Raw genomic sequence first — 21,864 nt, 5'->3', positions numbered from 1 at the left:
ATTCTATAATGTGGCACAGGACTCCTCGTCGCTTCTTCACACAGTATGTGTTGAACTGCAAATTGGAACACTGGCCACGGTTCTCAGGGGAAGGAATTTTCCCCCAGGTAAGATTGGAAGTGACCTTCGGGGTGGGGCTGTCTTCCTCTAACATGTGTGGGTGCAGGCCACTTGCCAGGATTATCTCACTATATCTCATTTAATCTTTTCCCTGACATTGCAAGAACCTCAAGCACTGGTGTACCTTGATCCCTCCTATTCACTACCCATGGTACACAACAGTCTAATCTCCTGTACCCCTCATTTACTTTGATCTGATTTCCATTGGGTTTAATATTCAGGTGCTTGGTGGTGTCCATGGCTTGTGACACATAAGAGATCAGACTGGACAATCTGGTCAGACACATCAATAACTACCAATATTGGGGACAATCATGTGACTATCATGTAGGCTGTTGAGTTGAGAGTTACAATAAAGTCATTTGCCACATCTCTGTGTATCTTCCTCGTTATTCATAACAAGGGCACTGTCAATACAAGAACTCTGACCTCAAGGTCAGAAGGGATAACTTTTTTAAGAATATACATTTTATTTCTAAACAATATTCATGAAATATGTCCAAAATCCTGTGGCATTTTATCCGGAAAGACCCCATCCCTCCAAGAATCCTCTTTACCACTTTTAAAAGGATAATAGCTTTAAGTTACCTGATAATCAGCTGGTCCAGGAGTACAGAAATCTCCTCTTTTAAAAACATATAGAGGTCGAGGAGCTGAAGATCCAAATACTCCTTTCTTTGTACTCTCCAAGTAAGCTTTTTTAAAACTCTCTCTTTCAATACTATAGTTAAGAATATTATAGAATGCTGGACCTGAAAAGTCACAGTAGAATTATGAACCATCATCATACTTTTGATTTTTTGTCAGTTATTAGAAATATATTACCTTTTAATAGTAGTTTTAAAATTATGTTGTTGTACTGTAATGAAATTCTCTCAAACAATGAAAGCATAGGGATGCCGTACATTTACTGACCCACATCTGTGTCATTATCTGCCTGTTACCCAAATGTATGCACCTTTTGGTGGGAGGGATCTTGATATTTACAATGACTAATTATGTTTCAGTAATATACACAATGTTCTGAAAAGCTTTTCCATTTTGCCTTGGACAACTAAATAATTATTTCAAAATACTAGTAATGTTAGTTGAGAGTCCTGTTCAGCCACCTTACACAGACTGAGTAGCATCATACTCTGCAAGTAGCGCACAGGCCATAATAAAATAGGCAGCTATGGAATTGCACTAATGTTGATTTAGTGAAAAATTGCACAACAATTTAATAAATGAGAGTACTCAAAGACAGACTACTAAGCGTGAGTTCGGTGTCAGAACAAGAGGTGGGGTGAAATTCATCCCTGGGCGCAGACAAGGCCTACACATCACTTAAATCCAGGAGGGCATTGCACAAGCATGAGCTGTACCCTCACTAAACAACCAATGTATCACATACAGAAATGTTGATAAAGATTAGAAAACAAAAACTATGTTTAGTGATAGTTAAGGTTGCAGCAGGATGCACCCCATCCACCCACATTTTTTAAAACATGGAAATAAGAAGTTAAGAAGAATATACATGTAGAGGCAATGGACCAGGCAGGTGGAATTGAAACTGGGACCTTACGGGCTAAACCATGAGGCTCTACCACATGAGCTAAAAGCCAGCTGGCCTATAACTTAGTCTGTAGAGCAGAGTTCACTCTCCCATTTCTCAGTAGTCTCAGTGCCTCTGGGTTACATATGTCTATTCCTTTACATCTTCATACTGCCTGCATCGATAATGCACTCCAACATTCATAAGGATTTAACTTCCATCCCCAACAGAACCCAAAATTAATATACAATCACAATTTCATCAAGCTTGCACTCAGATTTGCAAAACCTTTAAAGGAGCATTATATGCTGTTAGCAGGGGTGAATGAGAGTTTTGCGGGGCCCAGGGCAGCACAATTTCACAAGGCCCCTTTTTGGAGAAAAAACAGAAAATAGGCATCTCCCCTGTGCCCACTCCTCCAGTAGCCCCACTCCGATCATGTGAGCTACCCCTCCTCATCCCCTCTCCTAACATCTCCCTCTACACACCTGCCCTGCCTCTCTCCTCTGGTGCTGGTCCCTCCCCTGCAGGTGTCTGCCCTTCTGCTTCACCCCCAGAATCCCCTGGCACCTGCACCTTCCCTTACCCCTGCACCCTCCTGGTGCCTCCCCCTTCCCTCACTGCCCCTGCGCCCTTTGCCCTCTTTTTCCTTGATGCCCACCCCTCGCCACCCTCTGCCCCCATTCCGCTCATGCCCCTGTGCCCTCACACATGCCTTGCTCCATCCCCACCTTCCTCATGCCCACCCCTCCTTTCAAGCCTTCTCCCAGCACCTCTCCCTCTTTAGTCCCCAATGCCCTTACCCTCTCCTCTCCCAGCATCACCCTGGCCCCCCTCCCACTGACACCTCCCTTCCTGCCCTTTTACTCATTGTCTCCACTTGGCCCCCTGGCATGTCTCTCTCCTCCACGCTGTCCCTTGGTGCCTTTCCCTTTCTTCTCCTGACCTGCCCCCCTCCCCTCAGCACAAGCCCCTTCCTCTGCCACCCACCTTCTGCTTTCCAGTTTGCAGAGTGGCCACAACCCTGGCCCAGGCTCCAGACCACGTGCCGAACCAAGTGGTGCAATGCTGGACCGTGCGGTTTTAAAGTCCCAGGTTGTGACATCACGCCACACCCAGGCGTCTCCCCTCTCAGCTGTTGGGTGGCGTTTTAGCATACCGCACATACACTCCCTCAGCCCCACAAGGCCCGTACCGGCTGGCACCAGGAAATTTAAATTGTGGGGCTGTGGCGCCCTGTCACGATTCGCCTCCATCTCCAGAAGCCGCCTGCCAGCCCTTCGGCGGATGGCCCACCGGGAAATTCCTGGTATCCCACCGGGCCAGTCTGCCCCTGGTGCTGGCTCAGGGCCTATTGAAGCTCGGGGCCCGGGGCAGCCGCCCCGCTCGCCCTGCCCTATATCAACTGCTGACTGTTAGGATAATTATATCAATAGACAGCACATCTCACTGTCACACATTCTGCATAGTAATCACTTACTACCCAGAATACTCCATAATAAGGGGAATAGAAGAGGGAGAAGAACTACATATTGGGTAATTAATATTTTCAAAGAATACTTTTTCAACACAGTATTGGGTTTAAGAGCCAATGGAAGGGTTATATGTCCTCAGTGGTAGATTTTAAGTTATTTTCCACACAAACACCAGTCTAAGTTGAAAATAATCTAAAATCCATCTAGATACACTCAGAGGCTACGTCTACACTGGCCCCTTTTCCGAAAGGGGCATGCTAATTTTACAGGTCGTAATAGGGAAATCCGCGGAGGATTTAAATATTCCCCGCGGCATTTAAATAAAAATGTCCGCCGCTTTTTTCCGGCTTTTAGAAAAGCCGGAAAAGAGCGTTTACACTGGCCCCGATCCTCCGGAAAAAAGCCCTTTTCCGGAGGATCTCTTATTCCTACTTTGAAGAGATCCTCCGGAAAAGGGCTTTTTTCCGGAGGATCTGGGCCAGTGTAGACGCTCTTTTCCGGCTTTTCTAAAAGCCGGAAAAAAGCGGCGGACATTTTTATTTAAATGCCGCGGGGGATATTTAAATCCCCCGCGGATTTCCCTATTACGACCTGTAAAATTAGCATGCCCCTTTCGGAAAAGGGGCCAGTGTAGACGTAGCCAGAAGGATTCACCAATGAGTTGGGGAAGGGGGCTAGAAACAAAAGATAGACTTCTGAGGCATCTGTCATCAGTAGGTTCCATTTGCCCTGAATATGGACACTGATACTCTAATTCAAGCATTGTATATTTTCCTCTTCTAAGGCCCCGCAGTAAGTGTGGAAAAGAATCACCGAGATAAGTAGTTTTACCTGACTATGTCCTTACCAGGCAGAAAAAGGAACAAAAATGTCATTGCCAGTTGTTAAATTACTATACACTATATAATATCAGGCAGAACCACTCTTAACATGTTAAAATAGCTGCAAAATACTCAATGTGCCTTACGAAAAATCTCTAGTCTGTACTTTGCAAAGAGAATCCTTATTAAATAACAGCACAATTTTTTAAAAGCCCACTCTAAACAAATGCAATTCAAATTATATTTATTTTAGCTAGGATTTCTATAAGATCAGTAAACCCAACAGTAATATTGCCTACATTTATCACTTTGAACAAACAGTATAAAATTACCTGGAAACATCAACCTAACAAAATCTTGAATGGAAGACTACATTTATTTCCCTTTGGACTCCTTCCAGATTCATTATAAATAAGAGTGCTGTTTGATATGTGTATTTTGCTCTAATGCCTACTGTATTTTAATAATACATTTTAAGATTAATTGTTAACTTCCTAGAATATCAATCTGCCTAATATTGGGTCCTGTAAACTGAATGCCAACAGTACTTGGATTAATCACAAACCTGGTGTTTTTTCTAGCCTGGAGTCTTGAGTGAATCGAACTGTAGTTTGACCAAATGGGATCTTTTTCATTCCTGTTGTTCTCTTCAAGGATTCAAGAGCAGAGCGTGGTTCATTATATGTGCCAGGAGCTGGGGTGATTGATTTCACATCTACAAATCTCTAGAAAAGAAGAGGAAAAAATTATGCCAATGACAACCTGCAGCACATTTAGAAGAAACTACATGGGTAGAAAGTGTTCACATCAGTATAGCAATATAAAGGGTTTCATTTCTCTCTCTCTGAAGTCAACATAATTTATATAAAGTAACTAGGGGAATGTCTACACTACCACCCTAGTTCGAATTAGGGTGGTAATGTAGGCAACCGGAGTTGCAAATGAAGCCCGGGATTTGAATTTCCCGGGCTTCATTTGCATCTCGCCGGGCGCCGCCATTTTTAAATGTCCGCTAGTGCGGACTCTGTGCCGCGTGTATTTCACGAGGAGTAACGGTAGTTTGGACTAGGAAGCCTAGTCCGAACTACCTAGTCCGTGCCGCATGTAGCCGCGCGGCACGGAGTCCGCACTAGCGGACATTTAAAAATGGCTGCGCCCGGCGAGATGCAAATGAAGCCCGGGAAATTCAAATCCCGGGCTTCATTTGCAACTCCGGTTGCCTACATTACCACCCTAGTTCGAACTAGGGTGGTAGTTAGACATACCCTAATATCTTTAATCTATCTGGACATATAGGACCTGATCTTCAAAGAAGGGAACAAGTACTTGCATGTTTACCAAGATTCAGCTTCTGTGTATCTACAGTCACTTGTATATCTGATAGTCTGCACAGATATGTCCTCAATCTGCACATGCACAAGTGGTATAGGTCCAGGTAATAACACACACCCAACTTTAAAAATCAGACTCCTCATACACAATTTTTATTATCATTGTCTGTATTGTATGTACACACACATACAGCTATTCTTTATGGACACTAAATATCTCCTTTTATTGGACTAGAAGACTATAATGGTATAATTATCCAGAAATTTGGCCTCTTCTTTCCTGTTCTGCCTTATGTTATGTACATACGTGTGTGTGTGTGTGTGTATTTGAATTACTTCACACATGCACATGCACACACTTACAGCTATATTATCAGCCAGCCAAAACACAACACAAAACAGAATAGGAAAAAGAGGCCAAATTTCTGGGCAAGTACACCATAAGACGAAATATTTACTGTCCACAAAGAATGGATAGGGGATTACTTTCAAGTTTTCATCCAAAACATCTAAAAATAGTGGTGGTCAATTGATCAATATTGGAAAGATCAAATTTAATAGCAGAACTAAAGGTATGTCTACACTACAGCATTATTTCAAAATAACTTATTTCAAAATAGTTATTTCAAAATAACGCATCTACACACAAAATGCATTTTGAAATAGCGTTTTGCTATTTCGAAATAGCGCATCCACACTTAGTGGACTCTGAATCACATTTAAGACTGGCCGGAAACAGTTCCAGCAGGGCAGCAGGTCAGGACTTACTGTGTGGGGCTGCTGCCTGAGGCTAACTGAGGTCTGTGCTTAAAGGGTCCCCTCCCCCGCCCCGGACAGCCTGTTCTCAGGTTTCCCTGCTTGCTTGTCTACCTCGATGAGGGACAGCAAAGCATTTTTGTCATGGCATGCTCTGGTTGCCCTCACTCGGGACATCACACCACTTTGCAACATGGAGCCAGAGTTGTCCCTGGGCACTCTGGTGCTTCTCTTGGACACACTGCTGCATGGCTGGCTGCACTTGCTGCAGGCTGCCATTCAGGAGGTCCATCGGCAGGCTGTCAGTATCCAGGAAGTTCTGCGGGAGAGCTTCCACCCTGAGGAGCACTAACAGTCTCCCTGGTCTTCCCCACTGGGAGCTTGTGCCTCATTCCTCTCTCACATCCTTCCACTTACCCCCTCCCCCAGTCTTCCTTCCTGATGTAAAATAAAATACACGTTTTTTCATAAACACGAACTGTCTTTATTTAACAAAACTGGAGGGGGGGATGAAACTCTGGTGAGACTGGGGAAAGGAGGTGGGAGAAGGGAAGAGAGAGGGTGGGAAAGGGGAGGGGGAAATCTGGGAGGAGGGAGCTGGAAGGGGGAAACAAGGGGAATAAAGGGGAGGGGAAGCTCAGGGCTCAGGGGTGGGGGTCTCGCCGGGCCAACTGTCTACCAGCACCGTGGATGCGGGGGCCTTGGTGTCCCTGGGGGCTGGGGAGGGGATGGAGGGTGAGGAGGGTGTGGAGGGAGAAGCGGGAGGGGGAGAAGGAGTGGAAGAGGGAGCGGTAGCTGCAGGGGCAGCAGGCACTGGAGTGGCAGGAGGCAGCATGCTCTGCACCAGGGTCTGCAGGTGTTGGCAGATGGCACGGCCGTGGGCAAGCTGCTCCCGCCGGAGTTCCAGGTCTTCCTGCACCCAGTTCTGGAGGGAGCGGTGCCCCCAGGTGCTGCTGTCGGTATCCCTCCACTGCACGGGTGGTCCTGTAGAGCCCTCGGGTGCAGAAACATGTCCTGGGCGGGGTGGTGCGCCCTGCAAGCACAGCTGGTGCAGCTGTGGAGAAACAAGAGAAGTGGTCTGTTATCCCTGTGGACGCAGTGGGTGAAGCCCAGCCCCCCTCTGCAAGGTGAGGATGACCGTTCCCTGCACCATCAGAGCCAATGTGCTTGCACACAGGCCATCTTCGGAATGTCCTGCTATCCCCGGGAGTGGGAGCTGCCCCAAGACCGCACCCAAGCCCCTGTGCTGTGTATAATGTAGTTGAGGGGGGGGGAGATGTCCCCTGCCTCTGTGTAGAATGGCCTTATGGAGGAATGGTGTCCTGCTGTGTCCCACCCCTGGGTCAGGAGCATGTCATGTCTCTTCACACACGTGTGTGGCTAACAAGCCACAGCCCCTATGTGGCATCCAGCTGGGGCAACGTGCCCAGGCGTAGCATGGCACATGCTCGCACAAGCACAGGTTGCTGCGTGATCCGTGGTAAGCAAGGACCACGCGCGCGGTTCCTGGTCTCCCTCCCCGCCCCCCAATAAGGGGACAGTGATGGCACTCACATGTTGTTGCCTCCCCGGATGACACTGGTGACGGGTTTGCTGGAACGGCTTGAGGGTCCTGGCTGCATGGCATGTTCCCTCTGGGCTCCTGCAGCTCCTGGTGTTCCTCCTCTGTGGCCCTGGCATAGGCCTGCCGCAGCTCCTTAATTTTCATGCACACCTGCTCCTGGGTGCGCATGTGGCCTGTGGTGTCCAGGCTGTCAGCCATCTGTCTGTAGACGGCCACGTTCCTCCATCTAGTGCGGAGATCATGGACGTTGGAGACATCCCCCCAAACCTCAATCAGGTCCATGATCTCCGCACTGGACCAGGAAGGCCTTCTCTGGCCCCTGGCATGCTTCTGGGAGCTGGGGGACTGAGCCCGGGGAGCAGTGGAGGGCTGGCTAGCACTGGCTGCCTGGCTCATGCTGTGGCCACTGGGTCAGGGGCAGTGACTGCTGGCTCTGTGCTGGCAGGCCTGGAGCTGGCACAGGCACTGTGGCCAGAGTCTACCCCTCTAAGGGCTCCGGGGCTGTGGAAGAGGAGAGGAAGTTTTCCTGGTTGTGCCCAGAGTGGCCACCAGGGCACCCTAGGAAGGGCTGGAGGCCCCCTATTTCGAAATAAGCATCTACACAGCACTTATTTCGAATTAGCTATTTCAAATTTGGCGTTATTCCTCGTAGAACGAGATTTACCAAATTTGAAATAAGCGCTCCACTATTTCGATTTAATTTCAAAATAGCAGTTTGGCTGTGTAGACGCTAGGAAAGTTATTTAGAAATAAAGGCTGTTATTTCAAAATAACTTTGCTGTGTAGATATACCCTAAGAGATTATCCCACTTTTCTCTACCTCCTGCCCCAACTAAATTGAAATGAAAATGTGAACACCAGTGGACAGAAATTTAAACATGCAGGGATTAATTTTCAAAAGGGCCCAAATAACTTAAGGCTTGTCCACAAGGCAAGTTGTCATGCTGCAAGCCAGGATGTCAATTGACGGCACACCAACTTGCTGTGCAGAGATGGTCCAGGTGGACACTAATACATGTCAGTGAAAAGCAGGGAATAGCGTAAGATGCATAAGTCCCACTGAAAGTCAGCATGCTCCTGTCACTTAATGTGTTTTTTGAAAATACTAACCACAATTCTAATTATGTAATTAAAGTCCTAAGGAAGAGAAGGTTATTCACTCTGTGCAGTAACCAAGATTCTTTGAAATGTGTTCCACTATGGGTACTGCACAGTACGAATGGTAGCACTTCCTGTGCCTGGGATCAGTGCCTGTTGTGCTGAATCCGTGAGTCTCTTCATCTTGCACCATGAGCAGCATCTAAGGCTACATCTAGACTGCAAGCCTCTTTTGAAAGATCCTTCTAGAGCATCTAGACCACAACCAGTACTTTCGAACACTCAGGCACTCTGGCTGCTCTCTTTCGAAAAAGAACACTTTGCATTACATAGCGCCTTTTTTCGAAAGAGCACTTTCGAAAAAAGGCATTATTCCTCATAAAATGAGGTTTTCCATGGTCAAAAAAACTGCTGCATTCTTTCAATTTACTTTCAAAAGAACGCAGCAGCAGTCTAGACGCAGGGGAAGTTTTTCTGAAAAAAGGTCATTTTTTTCGAAAAACCCCTGTAGTAGAGAGCAAGTGGAATGCATTCAGGTTCCAGGTGGGAGTTGCAGTTTGTGTCATTTGTACCAAAAGTAGATTAACTCCAAAATCCATTTAAAAAAATGCTACAGTAAAACTCCAATTGTCCAGCATCCAGTTGTCTGGCACTCCCAATAGTCCGGCATCCACTGGAACCCGGAAGTGCTCCAGTCAGCCCCTCTCACGACCGGGCCACTGTGAGCAGCGTGCACGTTCGCGGCCCCGCACCATTCCGCTCATGGTCCCCAGTGTACACAGCGTCCATCCTGCACTTGCTAGCAGCTGGCTGCTGAGCACAGGCAGCTGCCTTGGGTCCCAGTCATAAGATTGCGGAAGAAGGCGGGCTGGGTTACAGCAGGGATGGGAGGCGTTTGGCTCTGAGGAAGGGGAAGGGGACAGGAGGGGAGGGGAGGAGGATTGGGTTGGGAATATGCCCCCTTATAGTACCTCTCGGTACTCCGGCATATCCGATAATCCGGCACCACCTAGGTGCCAAAGGTGCCAGATTATCGGAAGTCTACCATATTTGAATATGACTGATCCCTTTGATTTCTCTACAATGAAAAGGAAATCTCTACATTCCCTACAACGGAAAGGAAATCTTTCAGACAATTGCCATGTCTGAAACTGTCTGAAAGATTTGTTTCTTCCTAAGTAAAAGAGTTAATCCAATGAATAACCTGAGCAGGCAGTTTCCCAATTAGGAAGAGCATGGGGGGAAAAGTAAATTGTCACGAGCTAAAGAATAACAGAATGGAAAGAGCAACCGATTGTTTTTAGGGGAAAGAAAAGTTAAAGGACATGGCTAGTATCTACAACTATTACTGCTATTATTAAAGACTAGCAGGATTCCATCCTAGATCAAAGGAAGTTCAGAAGGCACTGAAGGTATCTAGACCACACAACACTAAATAGACTGCTCATGGCACAACATAGGAATCAGCACATGTGCAGCCCAGCTCCCTGCGACAGGGCTGACAGCACTTCCTAGCAGAACTGTCCAGCAGGGCTGGAAGGCTGGTGCAATGCAGAAGGGCTGCCCAGAAGGACCAGGAGCCCAGCACACCACAAAGGGGCTCAATGGGGCTGCTCAGAGTAGCAGGAAAGGTGGGGAAGGACAGGGCATTGGGGCTGGTGCCAGAGGGGGATCCAGCTGAGAGGCCAGCAGCCAGTTCATGGCTGGGGGACCCTGTAACAGAGGGGCCAGATATGATCTCCCTTCATCTGGCAAAATCTCCCATCTGGGGTGCTGGACCAGGGAGGTCCAACCTGTATAGTTTTCATATTAGTTCTAAGTCTTTCCTTACAATTTAAGAAGTCATATTCTAAAGGTCTGAAATGTAGTAGATGATCATATAGTCATGAAATATAACCCCTGATGTGAACAATTAATTAGCAGTAGTACTATGGTTATATCCAATTAGTCTACATATATTTTATACACATAGATTAAAGAGGTAGCTGTGAATCGGACATTAATATAACACTATTAAGGGATTTTGGTGATATCCAGTGGTCAGCAACCTATGGCTCACTAGGAAGCCAGACATGGCTCTTCTGGAGCTCCAACTCATCCCCCACCAACTCCCCATGCAGCAGGGAGCCGGCGCTGGTGCTACAGACTTACGCAAGAGAGGAATGCCAACAATGGCTTCCTGCAGGGAGGGTAGAGATAGGGGGAGAAAGCCCCAAGCCTTCCTGCCAGATCCAGCATGCTGGGAACAAAATGGATCTGTTCACTGCCCTTTTCCTTCCCCCAGCATGTGGGGAACCAGGAACCAAAAATGGCTCCAGTGCACTGCTATTTTCTTTTCCCTGGGACACACATCCTGCAGGCTTCCTTTATGAATCTTTCCTGGTGAATGGGAGCAACAGGAGGACACATTACACGCAGCAGAAAAGCCCCCCAAAATCCTCATGCCCAGACCCCGTGCCTCTCCTCACTCACCCCTCCAGCCAGACACCCTGTCCCCTTCCCACCCGGCCAAATACCCTGCCCCCAGCCCACTCCTGCCCCCTACCCAGACACCTGCTCCCTCCTCCCGGCTAGACAGCTTTCCCTGCTCCTGCCCCCTCACCAGCCAGACACCCTACTTCCAGCCTACTCCTGCACCCCACCTCCCACCCAAACCTCATACCTTCATCCCCTCCAACATCCAATCTCCTGCCCAGATTAAGGATGTTAAGGATTAGTCGACTATCCGATAAGCAAAAGCTTATAGAGCAGGCCCCAGGCTACATGAGGACCCTGCCTTTCACACTGACAGGCATGAATAGAAAGATTAAGGCAAGACTACACAACACACAGGCCCCATTTAAATCAGTTCTGCTGATATTAATATAATGCAACATTTACCTGATTTCCACCCATATGACAGCACTTGTAATGAGCAATGACAGTCCAGGAATTTAACTACTAAAACACATATCAACAGAAGACCATTATATTGACGACTTTTTTCTTTTGGCTCCCACCCGTGAGCCACATAAACCCAAACTGCACTGAGCTACAAACAAATGGGCTGCGTGCCGCATGCTGAGTAGCCCCGATCTAGATGGTGCTTGGCCCTGCTGTGGGGAGGGGACTGGACTCGATGACCTGTCAAGGTCCCTTCCAGTTCTAGTATTCCATGATCTGTCTATCTATGAAAACAAGTATCGCATAGTCTTTGTAGCTGGCAGAACACTGAGATGGCATCAGATCCTTCTTTCATGAATTGCCTGTTCATTGTTTTGCATTGCAGCCTGCAGCTGCCTTAGCATTTTAACTCAAAAGGCCTTTTCCAGTTTTTCTAAAATTTTATCAAAGTTCTGTTTCTGGTACTGCAAATATCCAATTTTGGCTTCTGATCAAAAGTGAATATCGCGGAAAGTCTAAGCAAGAACTATTTAAGCCATTTTAGAGAAAGATTGAAAATATTTATCATTATGAAAAAGTTTCAACTATTTTTAGTATCGCAGAAGTAAAGGATAGAAACTTCAGATTTGGCACAGATGTACCAGACTATATACTGTATGAACCTTTTACAAGTTCTGTAAACACTTTGAATGTGCAGATAGAAGAATTTGAAAAAAAGTATTTTGTACATGTGCACTGATTTACCATAGCCAAAAAAAGTTTCATTCACCACCTCCCAGAATTATATTCACATAGGACAATCCTGATTAATGGGAGTAATTTTAAAAGATTTTACTGTCTCTGAAAGTGCAGCTGGAACCTCATCCATATTTTATTTGGAAATGTGTACAAAATGAAGTGGATTCGTCTATGTGTGTATTTATGTTTATATGCATACATACATATATACAAACACACACAGAGAGAGAGAGATAAGCATATCTACAGTATAGACATCTATCTTCACAAAAATCTACATATACTTTTATACATACACACACACACTAGGGTTGAGAACTTTCCAAATGAAGAAAACCAAACATTCCCTGCCTCACCCCTTCCCAAGGCCCCGCCTCTACCTCATCCCTTCCATGGCTCACTCTCCCCAAACATTCACTTTCCCCAGGCTTGGCAGGAGGATTGGGTGTTGGCTCCTAGCTAGGTTCAGAAATGAGGGGTTCAGAATATGAGAGGGGGCTCCAGACTAGGACAAGCGAATAGGGTGAAGGAGGAGCTGAAGGCTCTTATTGAGGGTGCAGGCTCTGGGGTACTCTGGGTGCAGGCTGTGGATGGGAGAAGAAATGAGGGGTTTAGAGTATTAAAGGAGAATCCGGGCAAGGGCAGGGTGTTTTGTTCAGGAGGAGCTCAGGTAGGAGGTTAGGGCACAGAAGGGGATGCGGGCTCCATGCAGTGCTTATCTCAGGTGGTTTCTGGCAGCAGCTGGCATTTCCCTCCAGCTCCTAGACAGAGGCGTGACCACAAAGACAATGTGCACTGTCGCAGTCTGCAGGTTCTGCCCCTGCAGCTCCCACTGGCCACAATTCCCAGCCAATGGGAGCTGCAGAGATGGTCACTGGGGCAGAAGGACTGTTCAGAGCCCTCGTGGTTGTGTCTCTTCCTAGGAGCAGGAGGCAAATGCCAGCTGCTTCCTGGAACCACATAGAACCAGTGCAAGTAGAGATCCTCCCATAGCCCCACTGTGCTGCCAACCAGACTTTTAATGGCGCAGTCAGCAGTACTGGGTGTTCCAGTCCAAAACCGGACACCTGGCAACTCTAATATACACACAGAGCCATCCCAATCATAGGACAATTCAGGGCAGCTGACCTAGGCACTGCACTTTTGGAACCCTATGGCACTTTACTTTCTGCCATTAGAGAGAAGCAGGATGCAGCCAGTTGGGAGAGGGTGGCACAGCGGGGAGGAGCAGGCTACCTGGCTGCTCAGACTCTCACCTCCTCACTGAGCATGGGGGGAGGGCGAATGACCCCTGCAGCTGCTCCATACCAGGGCCTCTTAATCCCCCATCTTGTGTTGCTTTGGGGAGGGATAAAAGGGCAGAGCACGGGCAGGACTGGGGGAAGGGATGGAACGAAGGCAGGAGAGATGGAGCAGAGGCAGAGTGGGCAGGGCCTACAGCTGGGGGGCCCTGCTCTCCCCTGTACACACACACACACACACACACACACACACACACACACACACACACACACACACACACACACACACACACACACACACACACACACACACACACACACACACACACACACACACACACCAAAAGAGAAAATCACTTACTAATCATGGCTCACAAAACAATTATAATCTCTTGTGGATTATGCTGCTAATTACTTTTCCAGATACTTTGAAAGTACAAGAAAACACAGAAGTAAAACAAAATATATGCTGCTGCCATTTACTTTGGATTGTGAAAGAAAAGGCGCACGTGGGACTTCATTTCCATTTTGTGTTGCATTCTCCACTTTCTGAAACTGACTTTTTATTTCATATTGTCCAGGTCCTGGAACACCCTGATGGACATAAAGAGAGAAATACTTAACATCTATTTAAAAAAGTATCTACAAGCATAATTAAGGCAAGGGCACAACTAGTTAAATATCTGAAACAAACTCACCCAAGTTAAAAGTGCACACTCACTATGAAATCACTTAATTAAAAGAGAAACCTAAAGCAACTGTTAAACAACAAATAAAGAAAACAAGCAAAAATCTTGTGACAGACTTTCCAAGATCTCAAAAAGAGATTCCCTGCAACTTTGCTGCCCTCTATAAAAAAGCTCAGTACTTTAGCCTCAAGCAGTACACACCATATTTAAATAATTTAGAAACGTACAAATATTTAGTATTTTGTGATTTTATTCTTGTTCTATTTAGAGGGATTTTTCTACCTTATTTATGAATCATTTTTCTTTACTTTTTTTTCATTTCATTGTTTAATTTCACTATTTGATACTTAATATAATCTGTTTAATAAAAAAAATATTGCTTTCTGAGCACAAGGCTGCATGTACTTAATTAGTGTACGCTAGATGTAGGTATTCCTTTTAGTGACCAGTTACTAATTATTCATTGGCTAGTTCTATACGTGTCTTCCGTTTTACAATATAGGAAAGATTTTGCATCTGCAGTATTCATTTACATAATTGCCACGTAAATTTTACATAATTCAAGAGTTACAATACATTCTGGATTTCTAATAAAAGGAAGCAGGCCTGCTCTATAGGGATGAACAAGAAACTAATTAAATGTAAGAAGCTTTAAATCAACTAAACACGGTAAAAAATATTACATGGTTAAAGAAGATAGAAAAATAACTCTGAAATTAATCAATTACAGTAATGACAGTGACATTCTGCTTCTTAGCCTATATTTGGATTATAAATGATTCAAAGCAGAAAATTAAACAAGTGATAATAAACACTTTACTGGAAAAATGTTGCACCAGTTGCCATACACATGTTAGCAAAACAGATGCTGGGGAAAAGAGCATTGCTTTGAATATAAACTTAAAAAGTTAAGAAAGGATGAAAAATAACCAAACGCTCGCAAATACACACACACAAGCCTTTTATATTTTTTCTTAACTTGGTTTGATCTTAAATAAATCTCTGAGTTTGAGTAATTGCAATGAAAAATTAGAAGATTGCTGCACTTTTCCTATCTAATCTAGCCTAGATTTTACATTTTAACTAGATTACAGAGATTGTAGTTTACTACAGTGCATTACTGGTGAATTTTAACATGCCCTTTTCCCATTGTGACAAAGCTTCTACTTAAACTCAGTGGCTGTGTCTAGACTGGCAAGTTTTTCCACAAAATCATCTGCTTTTGTGGAAAAACTTGCCAGCTGTCTACACTGGCCGCTTGAATTTCCAGAAAAGCACTGACGATCTCATGTAAGATCGTCAGTGCTTTTCTGGAAATACTATGCTGCTCCCGTTCGGGCAAAAGTCTTTTTCCGAAAGACTTTTGCACAAAAGGGCCAGTGTAGACAGCACAGTACTGTTTTCCGCAAAAAAAGCCCCGATCGTGAAAATGGCGATCGGGGCTTTTTTGCAGAAAACCGCGTCTAGATTGGCCACGGACGCTTTTCTGCAAAAAGTGCTTTTGCGGAAATGCATCCTGCCAATCTAGACGTGCTTTTCCGAAAATGCTTTTAACAGAAAAGTTTTCCGTTAAAAGCATTTTCGGAAAATCATGCCAGTGTAGATGTAGCCAGTAGGTCTTGCACTTCCTGGCAGATTTGCTTGCCTCAGAGGCTCACAGCAGCCCCCCCTCTCCCACCTCTCCACACCACCACCACCACCATTTTAGGCACCACAGTTGGGCATTAGTTTGCTCTTAACTGAGCTCTTTTCATCATTGGCCAGCATATGATATAAGGGAAGAATAGTCTCCACAGTCTTTTTCCCGAGTGGAAATGTCGAAATGAATGTTGGGGGGAACCTAGGCCCACCCTCTACTCTAGGTTACAGCCCAGGGCCCTGTAATAGCAGCTGACTACGTGAGTCCCTGACACCTGCTATAAGACAGTTCCAAGACCCCTGGGCTACTACCCCAGACCTTCCTTCTCTCTGGTTCATCCTCCTAGGCTACATCTAGACTACAGGCCTCTTTCGAAAGAGGCTTTTTCGAAAGAATCTTTCAAAAAACCTTCTTTCGAAAGAGAGCATCTAGACTACAAGCAGATGTTTCGAAAAAGCGAGCTGCTTTTTTGAAAGAGCGTCTAGACACTCTTTCAAAAAAGCAGTTTGCATTCAATCGCACCTTTTTTCGAAAGAGTGCTTTCAAAAAAGGCATTACAGGCAGTCCCCGACTTACGCGGATCCGACTTACGTCGGATCCGCACTTACGAACGGGGCTTTCTCGCCCCGGAGGTCGGGGCGAGAAAGCCCCGTTCGTAAGCTGCTCCGGTGCCCCTGGTCTGCTGGAGACCGTCTCCAGCAGACCAGGGGCACCGGGCTGGTTCCCGCGCCTCTGAGGCTTTGCCCTGGCAAAGCCTCAGAGGCGTGGGACCCCCCCCGTGGCTGCGGCTTCAGTCCGGGAGCCTGTGGTCTGCTGGGGACCGTCCCTGTACAACCAAACTACTATTTTTTACTGTACAACCAAACTACTATTTATTTTTTGTACTTTCTCATTTTTTTTTTTTGGAGTAAATTGGACAAGTCGCCAAATTATGCAATTGTATTAATATCACGATATGGACTTACTCAGGAAAGCATCAATTTAAATCAATGGATATTTTGCACAGAATTGGGTAGAAAGACAGAATTTTCAGCAGATAAGAAGAAATCTTATTACATACATGAAGCTACTGTGAAGTACTATACATTTATCCATAAAACTGAATAGTCTAATCAATTAATAACATTTTTCTAGATTTTAATAAATAATTACATATTTCTATATTATGAGTTTTCTCTAATGTCTGACTAGAAAAGTTTGGTTATGCTACAAAAATAAATGTATTGTATTTTTTTTAATATAAAACATCTGCAGTAAGCACAACATTCATTCAGGAGTTAATTTTGTTCTGAGTAATTTGCTAAAAACATTGTAGTTTTTATTATTAAGAAAGTTTGACTGATTTTAGTTACCATTCTCTTACTTTTACCCTGTCACTGAAGAGATATTATTACAATATGATCTATATCATGGATTTGTTTGTCCAGAAACAGAGTATTTATTATTTTCTACAGTTTGCATCAAAATATTCCCCATTTCTGCAATGACTGCCATAAGAAGTGTAACAAGACAGGACACTTTTAATCAAACAGAAAACTTATGTATATTTAAATATTCCTTAAGTTTCTTATAGCTGGTACCAGTTAAATTCTCTACCTCAGTTCTATTCTGTAAGAATAAAATATAGAAGAATATTTTTAAAAATTGAAAATATTAGTTACAACTTTTAAAAAATATTCACAGAAATTAATAAATGGAATTGTGACTATTTATTTAAACATAGTATTAATAATCATAGTTTTCACATTTTAGCACATTTAACCAGAATTTCAAAAAGCATCATACAAGTATTAATAAAGTCTCAAACAACCTCACATATATAATAAAAAAATACGATTACTCCCATTTTACAGATGATGAAACAGTAAACCTGTAATAGAGCTAGGAATAAAATGCATATCTCCAGTCTTCCACTTCTTAGCATTAGCTACAAGAACAGCCTTCCTTTCCAGAGGATAGTGAAATACTTTTATAAACTATGGCCCCTGATCCTTCAGAAGGCCTACACACACATGCTTCACTTTATGAACTGTAAGTATCAGTGATACATGAGTGCTGAAGTTAATAAAAATCTGGCCAATTTCAGTGATAAGCAATACTGACCCGTACAAAAAGTATAGCATTTTCAATACACAGATATCAAGGCTTCATGGCAGATCCTCAGCTTCATGGCAGAATTGTAACATGAAATTATTTGGGTTGGAGAAAACGTGTAGTGTATCTTGTAGTTCATCATATGTCAGCAATATTTTGATTATACCAACTTATCTTATTTTCCATAGCTGCAACCAACATCAGTCCAAAGATGGCATGTCTTATTATTGTATTTATCACCTGAGTCAGAGGTCTTAATCTAGCCTGGGAGTCCTGGCAGGCCAGGAGGCAGTCCATTCCCATACCCCAAGTCCCACCCCTTCCTGCCACACCCCATCCCATCACTCCCATGAGACCCCTGAGGGACAGAGCCTTGGAGAATATTGTGGGGGTGGCTTGGTGCAGGAGGCATCAGTAGTTGGGCCCCCAGCACTCCCTGCATCAGTAGGAGCCTCAAGGAAGCAGAGTGAGTGCACCCACTGAGTGAGCTCTGCTTTCCCACAGCTCCAAGAAGTGGGGGGGGCCCACACCGCCCCCCCACACACACACACACATTGACAGCTTAGACAAACACTTGTCAGGGAGGGTCTGAATAACACTGCCATGAGTGCTGGACACTGGATTACATGACCTTCCAGTCCTATAATTCTATTATTATTCTTTTGCCATTAGCCGTTGGAATTTTCAACCTAACATGGAGGCTGACAGACCATAGAAAAGGCAAAATGATGCACATTCAAAAAGGAGTTTGCAACCTGACACAGACATTTAAAGTTTATAATTTCTCACAGAATTCATAAATTATACAGACTAATTCCCAATTTATCATACACATATATCCTGTGTATTGTAGAAAAACTTGGCCCAAACTTGTGAAAGAGCTTATGGATACTATGGCCATAGGAGCCAACATAGCCCAGGCTGGGGACCATATTAATGAGAAACACCTACCCAGCCTGCAGAATACATAGGAGAGTAATTAGGATTAAACCTTTTACACTTACAAGCCTCATTTGTATTAAATTTTTTATTTTCTTTTTTTTCTGACTTGCTCTGTTCTAAGATAGATTTCTCTTGTTGGAGCTAAAGAGGAATAAGAGACAGAAGAGGCAAATCTTTCTACTGATGGGATAACCATACGAGTTTTTAAAACTCAAGTAGGCTTCCATTCTTATCCCTATCATTATACTGTTGAAGAGAAATCTTCACTACAAGTATCTCTGATCCTTCATGATAAGGGGATCTAAATGGTACGGAAAAAGGAAACAATTGTAGTAAATGTGACTCGGTCCCTAGAGTGACTGTATCCTAAAGACAAGGGAAAATATCAAGGAATCCTTCACTGTTGAGGAAGTCTGTGCTTCATCAAATTGCTTTGAAATCTCCATAGAAATTAAAATTGTCAGGGCTCAGAAACACTAGGGCTACGTCTACACTGGCCCCTTTTCCGAAAGGGGCATGTTAATTTCAGAGATCTTATTAGGGAAATCCGCAGGGGATTTAAATATCCGCCCGCGGCATTTAAATAAAAATGTCCGCCGCTTTTTTCCGGCTTTTAGAAAAGTCGGAAAAGAGCGTCTACACTGGCCCCGATCCTCCGGAAAAAGCGCCCTTTTCCGGAGGATCTTATTCTTATTCTTATTCCCCGAGGCGGGGGAAGGAGACACCAGCAGCAGGTCGGAGGACGAGCCCAGCACTGCCACCCTGCAGGCCCCCTCTGGCAGCCCCGACGTCTCCCGTGCATCCTCGGAGGCCGGGGAAGGATCCACCAGTGAGTGTTGCACTTTGCACTTACAAGGGCGGGGGCGGGGAGGAGCTAGGCACCCAGAGAGGGGAGGGTGAGAGCACGTCACTCAGGCCACATTAGCTGCACGGGCTGTGTAGCATTAGGCAGTATGCAGCATGTGCAACCATGTGGCCGCAGCAGGCAGCTCCATGGCACACCTCGGACCGTGCTGCTCACACACATCTGGCAGGACCAGGGGGAAGGGTGGATGCTGGCTGGAACCAGCCAGGGCCCCAGGGACTCAGGCCAGAGCCCACACCTCTGCAAGGGTGCAGCACGCAGAATGGTACATTGTCCCATGCCTGGCTATGAGGCACAGCCAGCTACTCCTGGGAAAACCACAGCGTCACAGCCCATGAGCATAGCCCCCACTGAGCCCCTCGCCTGCTCCCGGTGCCTTAGCTGGCACCCCAAGGGAAGACCCCACTGTAGCCACACATGTCCCTGGGCTAGCGTGTGTGAGGGCTAGCAGGAAGGGGAGGGAGGAAGGGCTTGGGCCAGCACTAGGGCCACCTGAATTTTGCTGCAAGGATGGTACACTCCCAAGTCAGTCTCCTGGTTCCGTCCAGGAGACATCTCACGTGATGGGAATCTGAGAACCCAGACCATGTCTGCCATATGTACTCCAAGGCACTGTGTGTGGGTTCATCTTGCTCTCTGTCAAACACCACTGATTAACCCAAAGCCTCACAGCCTCCACTGGCAGGGAGTTCCACAGGTTAACACAACACAAGCACCCTCCCATCCTCCACGGGGCCAGGACACAGACCAGTGGTTACAATACATGGAGGAGGACCCTACTCCAGGGGCAGTCCTGTATGCAAACATACAACACGGGAGGGAGAGGAGTAACCGTGTAGGCCCAAGCCACACTACAGTAGTGTCACCCGTCCTTTCTTCTGTTCCCTGCAGCGGGACCAAGCACAAGCCAGGGATCCTCCAGTCCTGTGGCAGCGGCAGCACCCCCAGCCGCTCAACCACCAAGGCAGCGGGTCCACCACTGGGACCAGCTCTTTCATCGCCACGTGCAGGCCGTCGAGCACGTCGAGGCAGTCATCACTCAGTGTGTGGAGGTAGACCTGCAGTGGCTCTAGGAGGCCTGGGGCTCCTTCCAGGCCCAGTGCGTCCGCATGGCAGATTCAACAGCCACCCTCACTGCACACATTGGCCATGCCATCCACTATGGCATGGCCTTGCCCCATGCACCCGCCATCCCTCCCCTAGCACTGCCCCTGCCCCCTCCTTCAATGGCCCCTGCTGCTCCTGCCCCTGTCCCTCCTGCCCACCTCCCCGTGTTGCCAGCCCTGACACGGCCTGCCCCCCATGTGCAGGTCCGTCCCTGCAGAAGCAGTCGCAGGGGCCACCCCTCCCAGGAGTAGCTCCTCCTCCCAGTTGAAGGTCTCTTCCCTCTCTCCATTGTAAATAAAAACTTACAAGTCTGTGTTAAAAAAAAACTGTGTTTGGTGTTTATTGGGAGGGGAAAGGGGAAGGATAGGGGATGGAAGGGAGTTGTAAAGGGAGACCGAGGCGACCCTACTATGGGGCCTAGGAGAACATTTCCATTAGGGCCTCCCGGATGCACACCCCATTGTGGTGCACCTGGCGGATGGCAGCTGTGTGGGGCTGTTCGTAGGCCTGGCCCTCGCCTGCCATCCATGCGGGGAGGAAGGCCTCCCCGCTCCGCTCCACAAGATTGTGGAGCACGCAGCACGCGGCCACTACCTCCAGGACATTCCGCTCCCTCATCTTGAGATGGGTGAGCAAACAACGGAAGCGGGCTTTCAAGTGGCCAAAGGCGCACTCCACTGGGTTGCGGGCCCGGTTGAGGCGGTAGCTGAACCAGGCCCAGTTCTGGTCCAGCCACCCCGTGTAGGGCCACATTAGCCAGGGCAGCAGGGGGTAGGCCGTGTCCCCCACAACACAGATGGGCATAGGCACATCCCCAACAGTAAACTCCTGCCGGGGGAAGTAAGTGCCCGCCTCCAGCCTGCAAAACAGGCTGGAGTTGCGTAGGATGCGGGAGTCGTGTGTCCTGCCGCACCAGCCTGTATAAACGTCCAGGAAGCGGCCACAGTGGTCCACAAGGGCCTGGAGT

The 21,864-nt window shown here is 46.4% G+C and overlaps 1 protein-coding gene across 3 annotated transcripts in view; it reads right to left on the bottom strand.

The window, feature by feature from the left end:
• STPG2 (sperm tail PG-rich repeat containing 2) overlaps window positions 1–21,864 on the bottom strand; it is a 470,822-nt gene that overhangs the window by 356,531 nt on the left and 92,427 nt on the right. For all 3 annotated transcript variants that reach the window (XM_089778069.1, XM_089778068.1, XM_075929635.2), the window contains 3 exons: window positions 14,045–14,155; window positions 4,516–4,675; window positions 709–872 (listed from right to left, as the gene is read on the bottom strand). In XM_089778069.1, coding sequence (XP_089634195.1) covers window positions 709–872; window positions 4,516–4,675; window positions 14,045–14,155 — 435 coding nt within the window. The remainder of the gene's footprint in view (window positions 1–708; window positions 873–4,515; window positions 4,676–14,044; window positions 14,156–21,864) is intronic.

This window comes from Pelodiscus sinensis, chromosome 4, assembly GCF_052426305.1.
Source record: "Pelodiscus sinensis isolate ZL-2025 chromosome 4, ASM5242630v1, whole genome shotgun sequence".
In the NCBI taxonomy this organism is placed as follows: Eukaryota; Metazoa; Chordata; order Testudines; family Trionychidae; genus Pelodiscus; species Pelodiscus sinensis.
The sequence above is the reverse complement of the archived record's forward strand: the minus strand, read 5'-3'. Positions and strand labels throughout refer to the sequence as shown.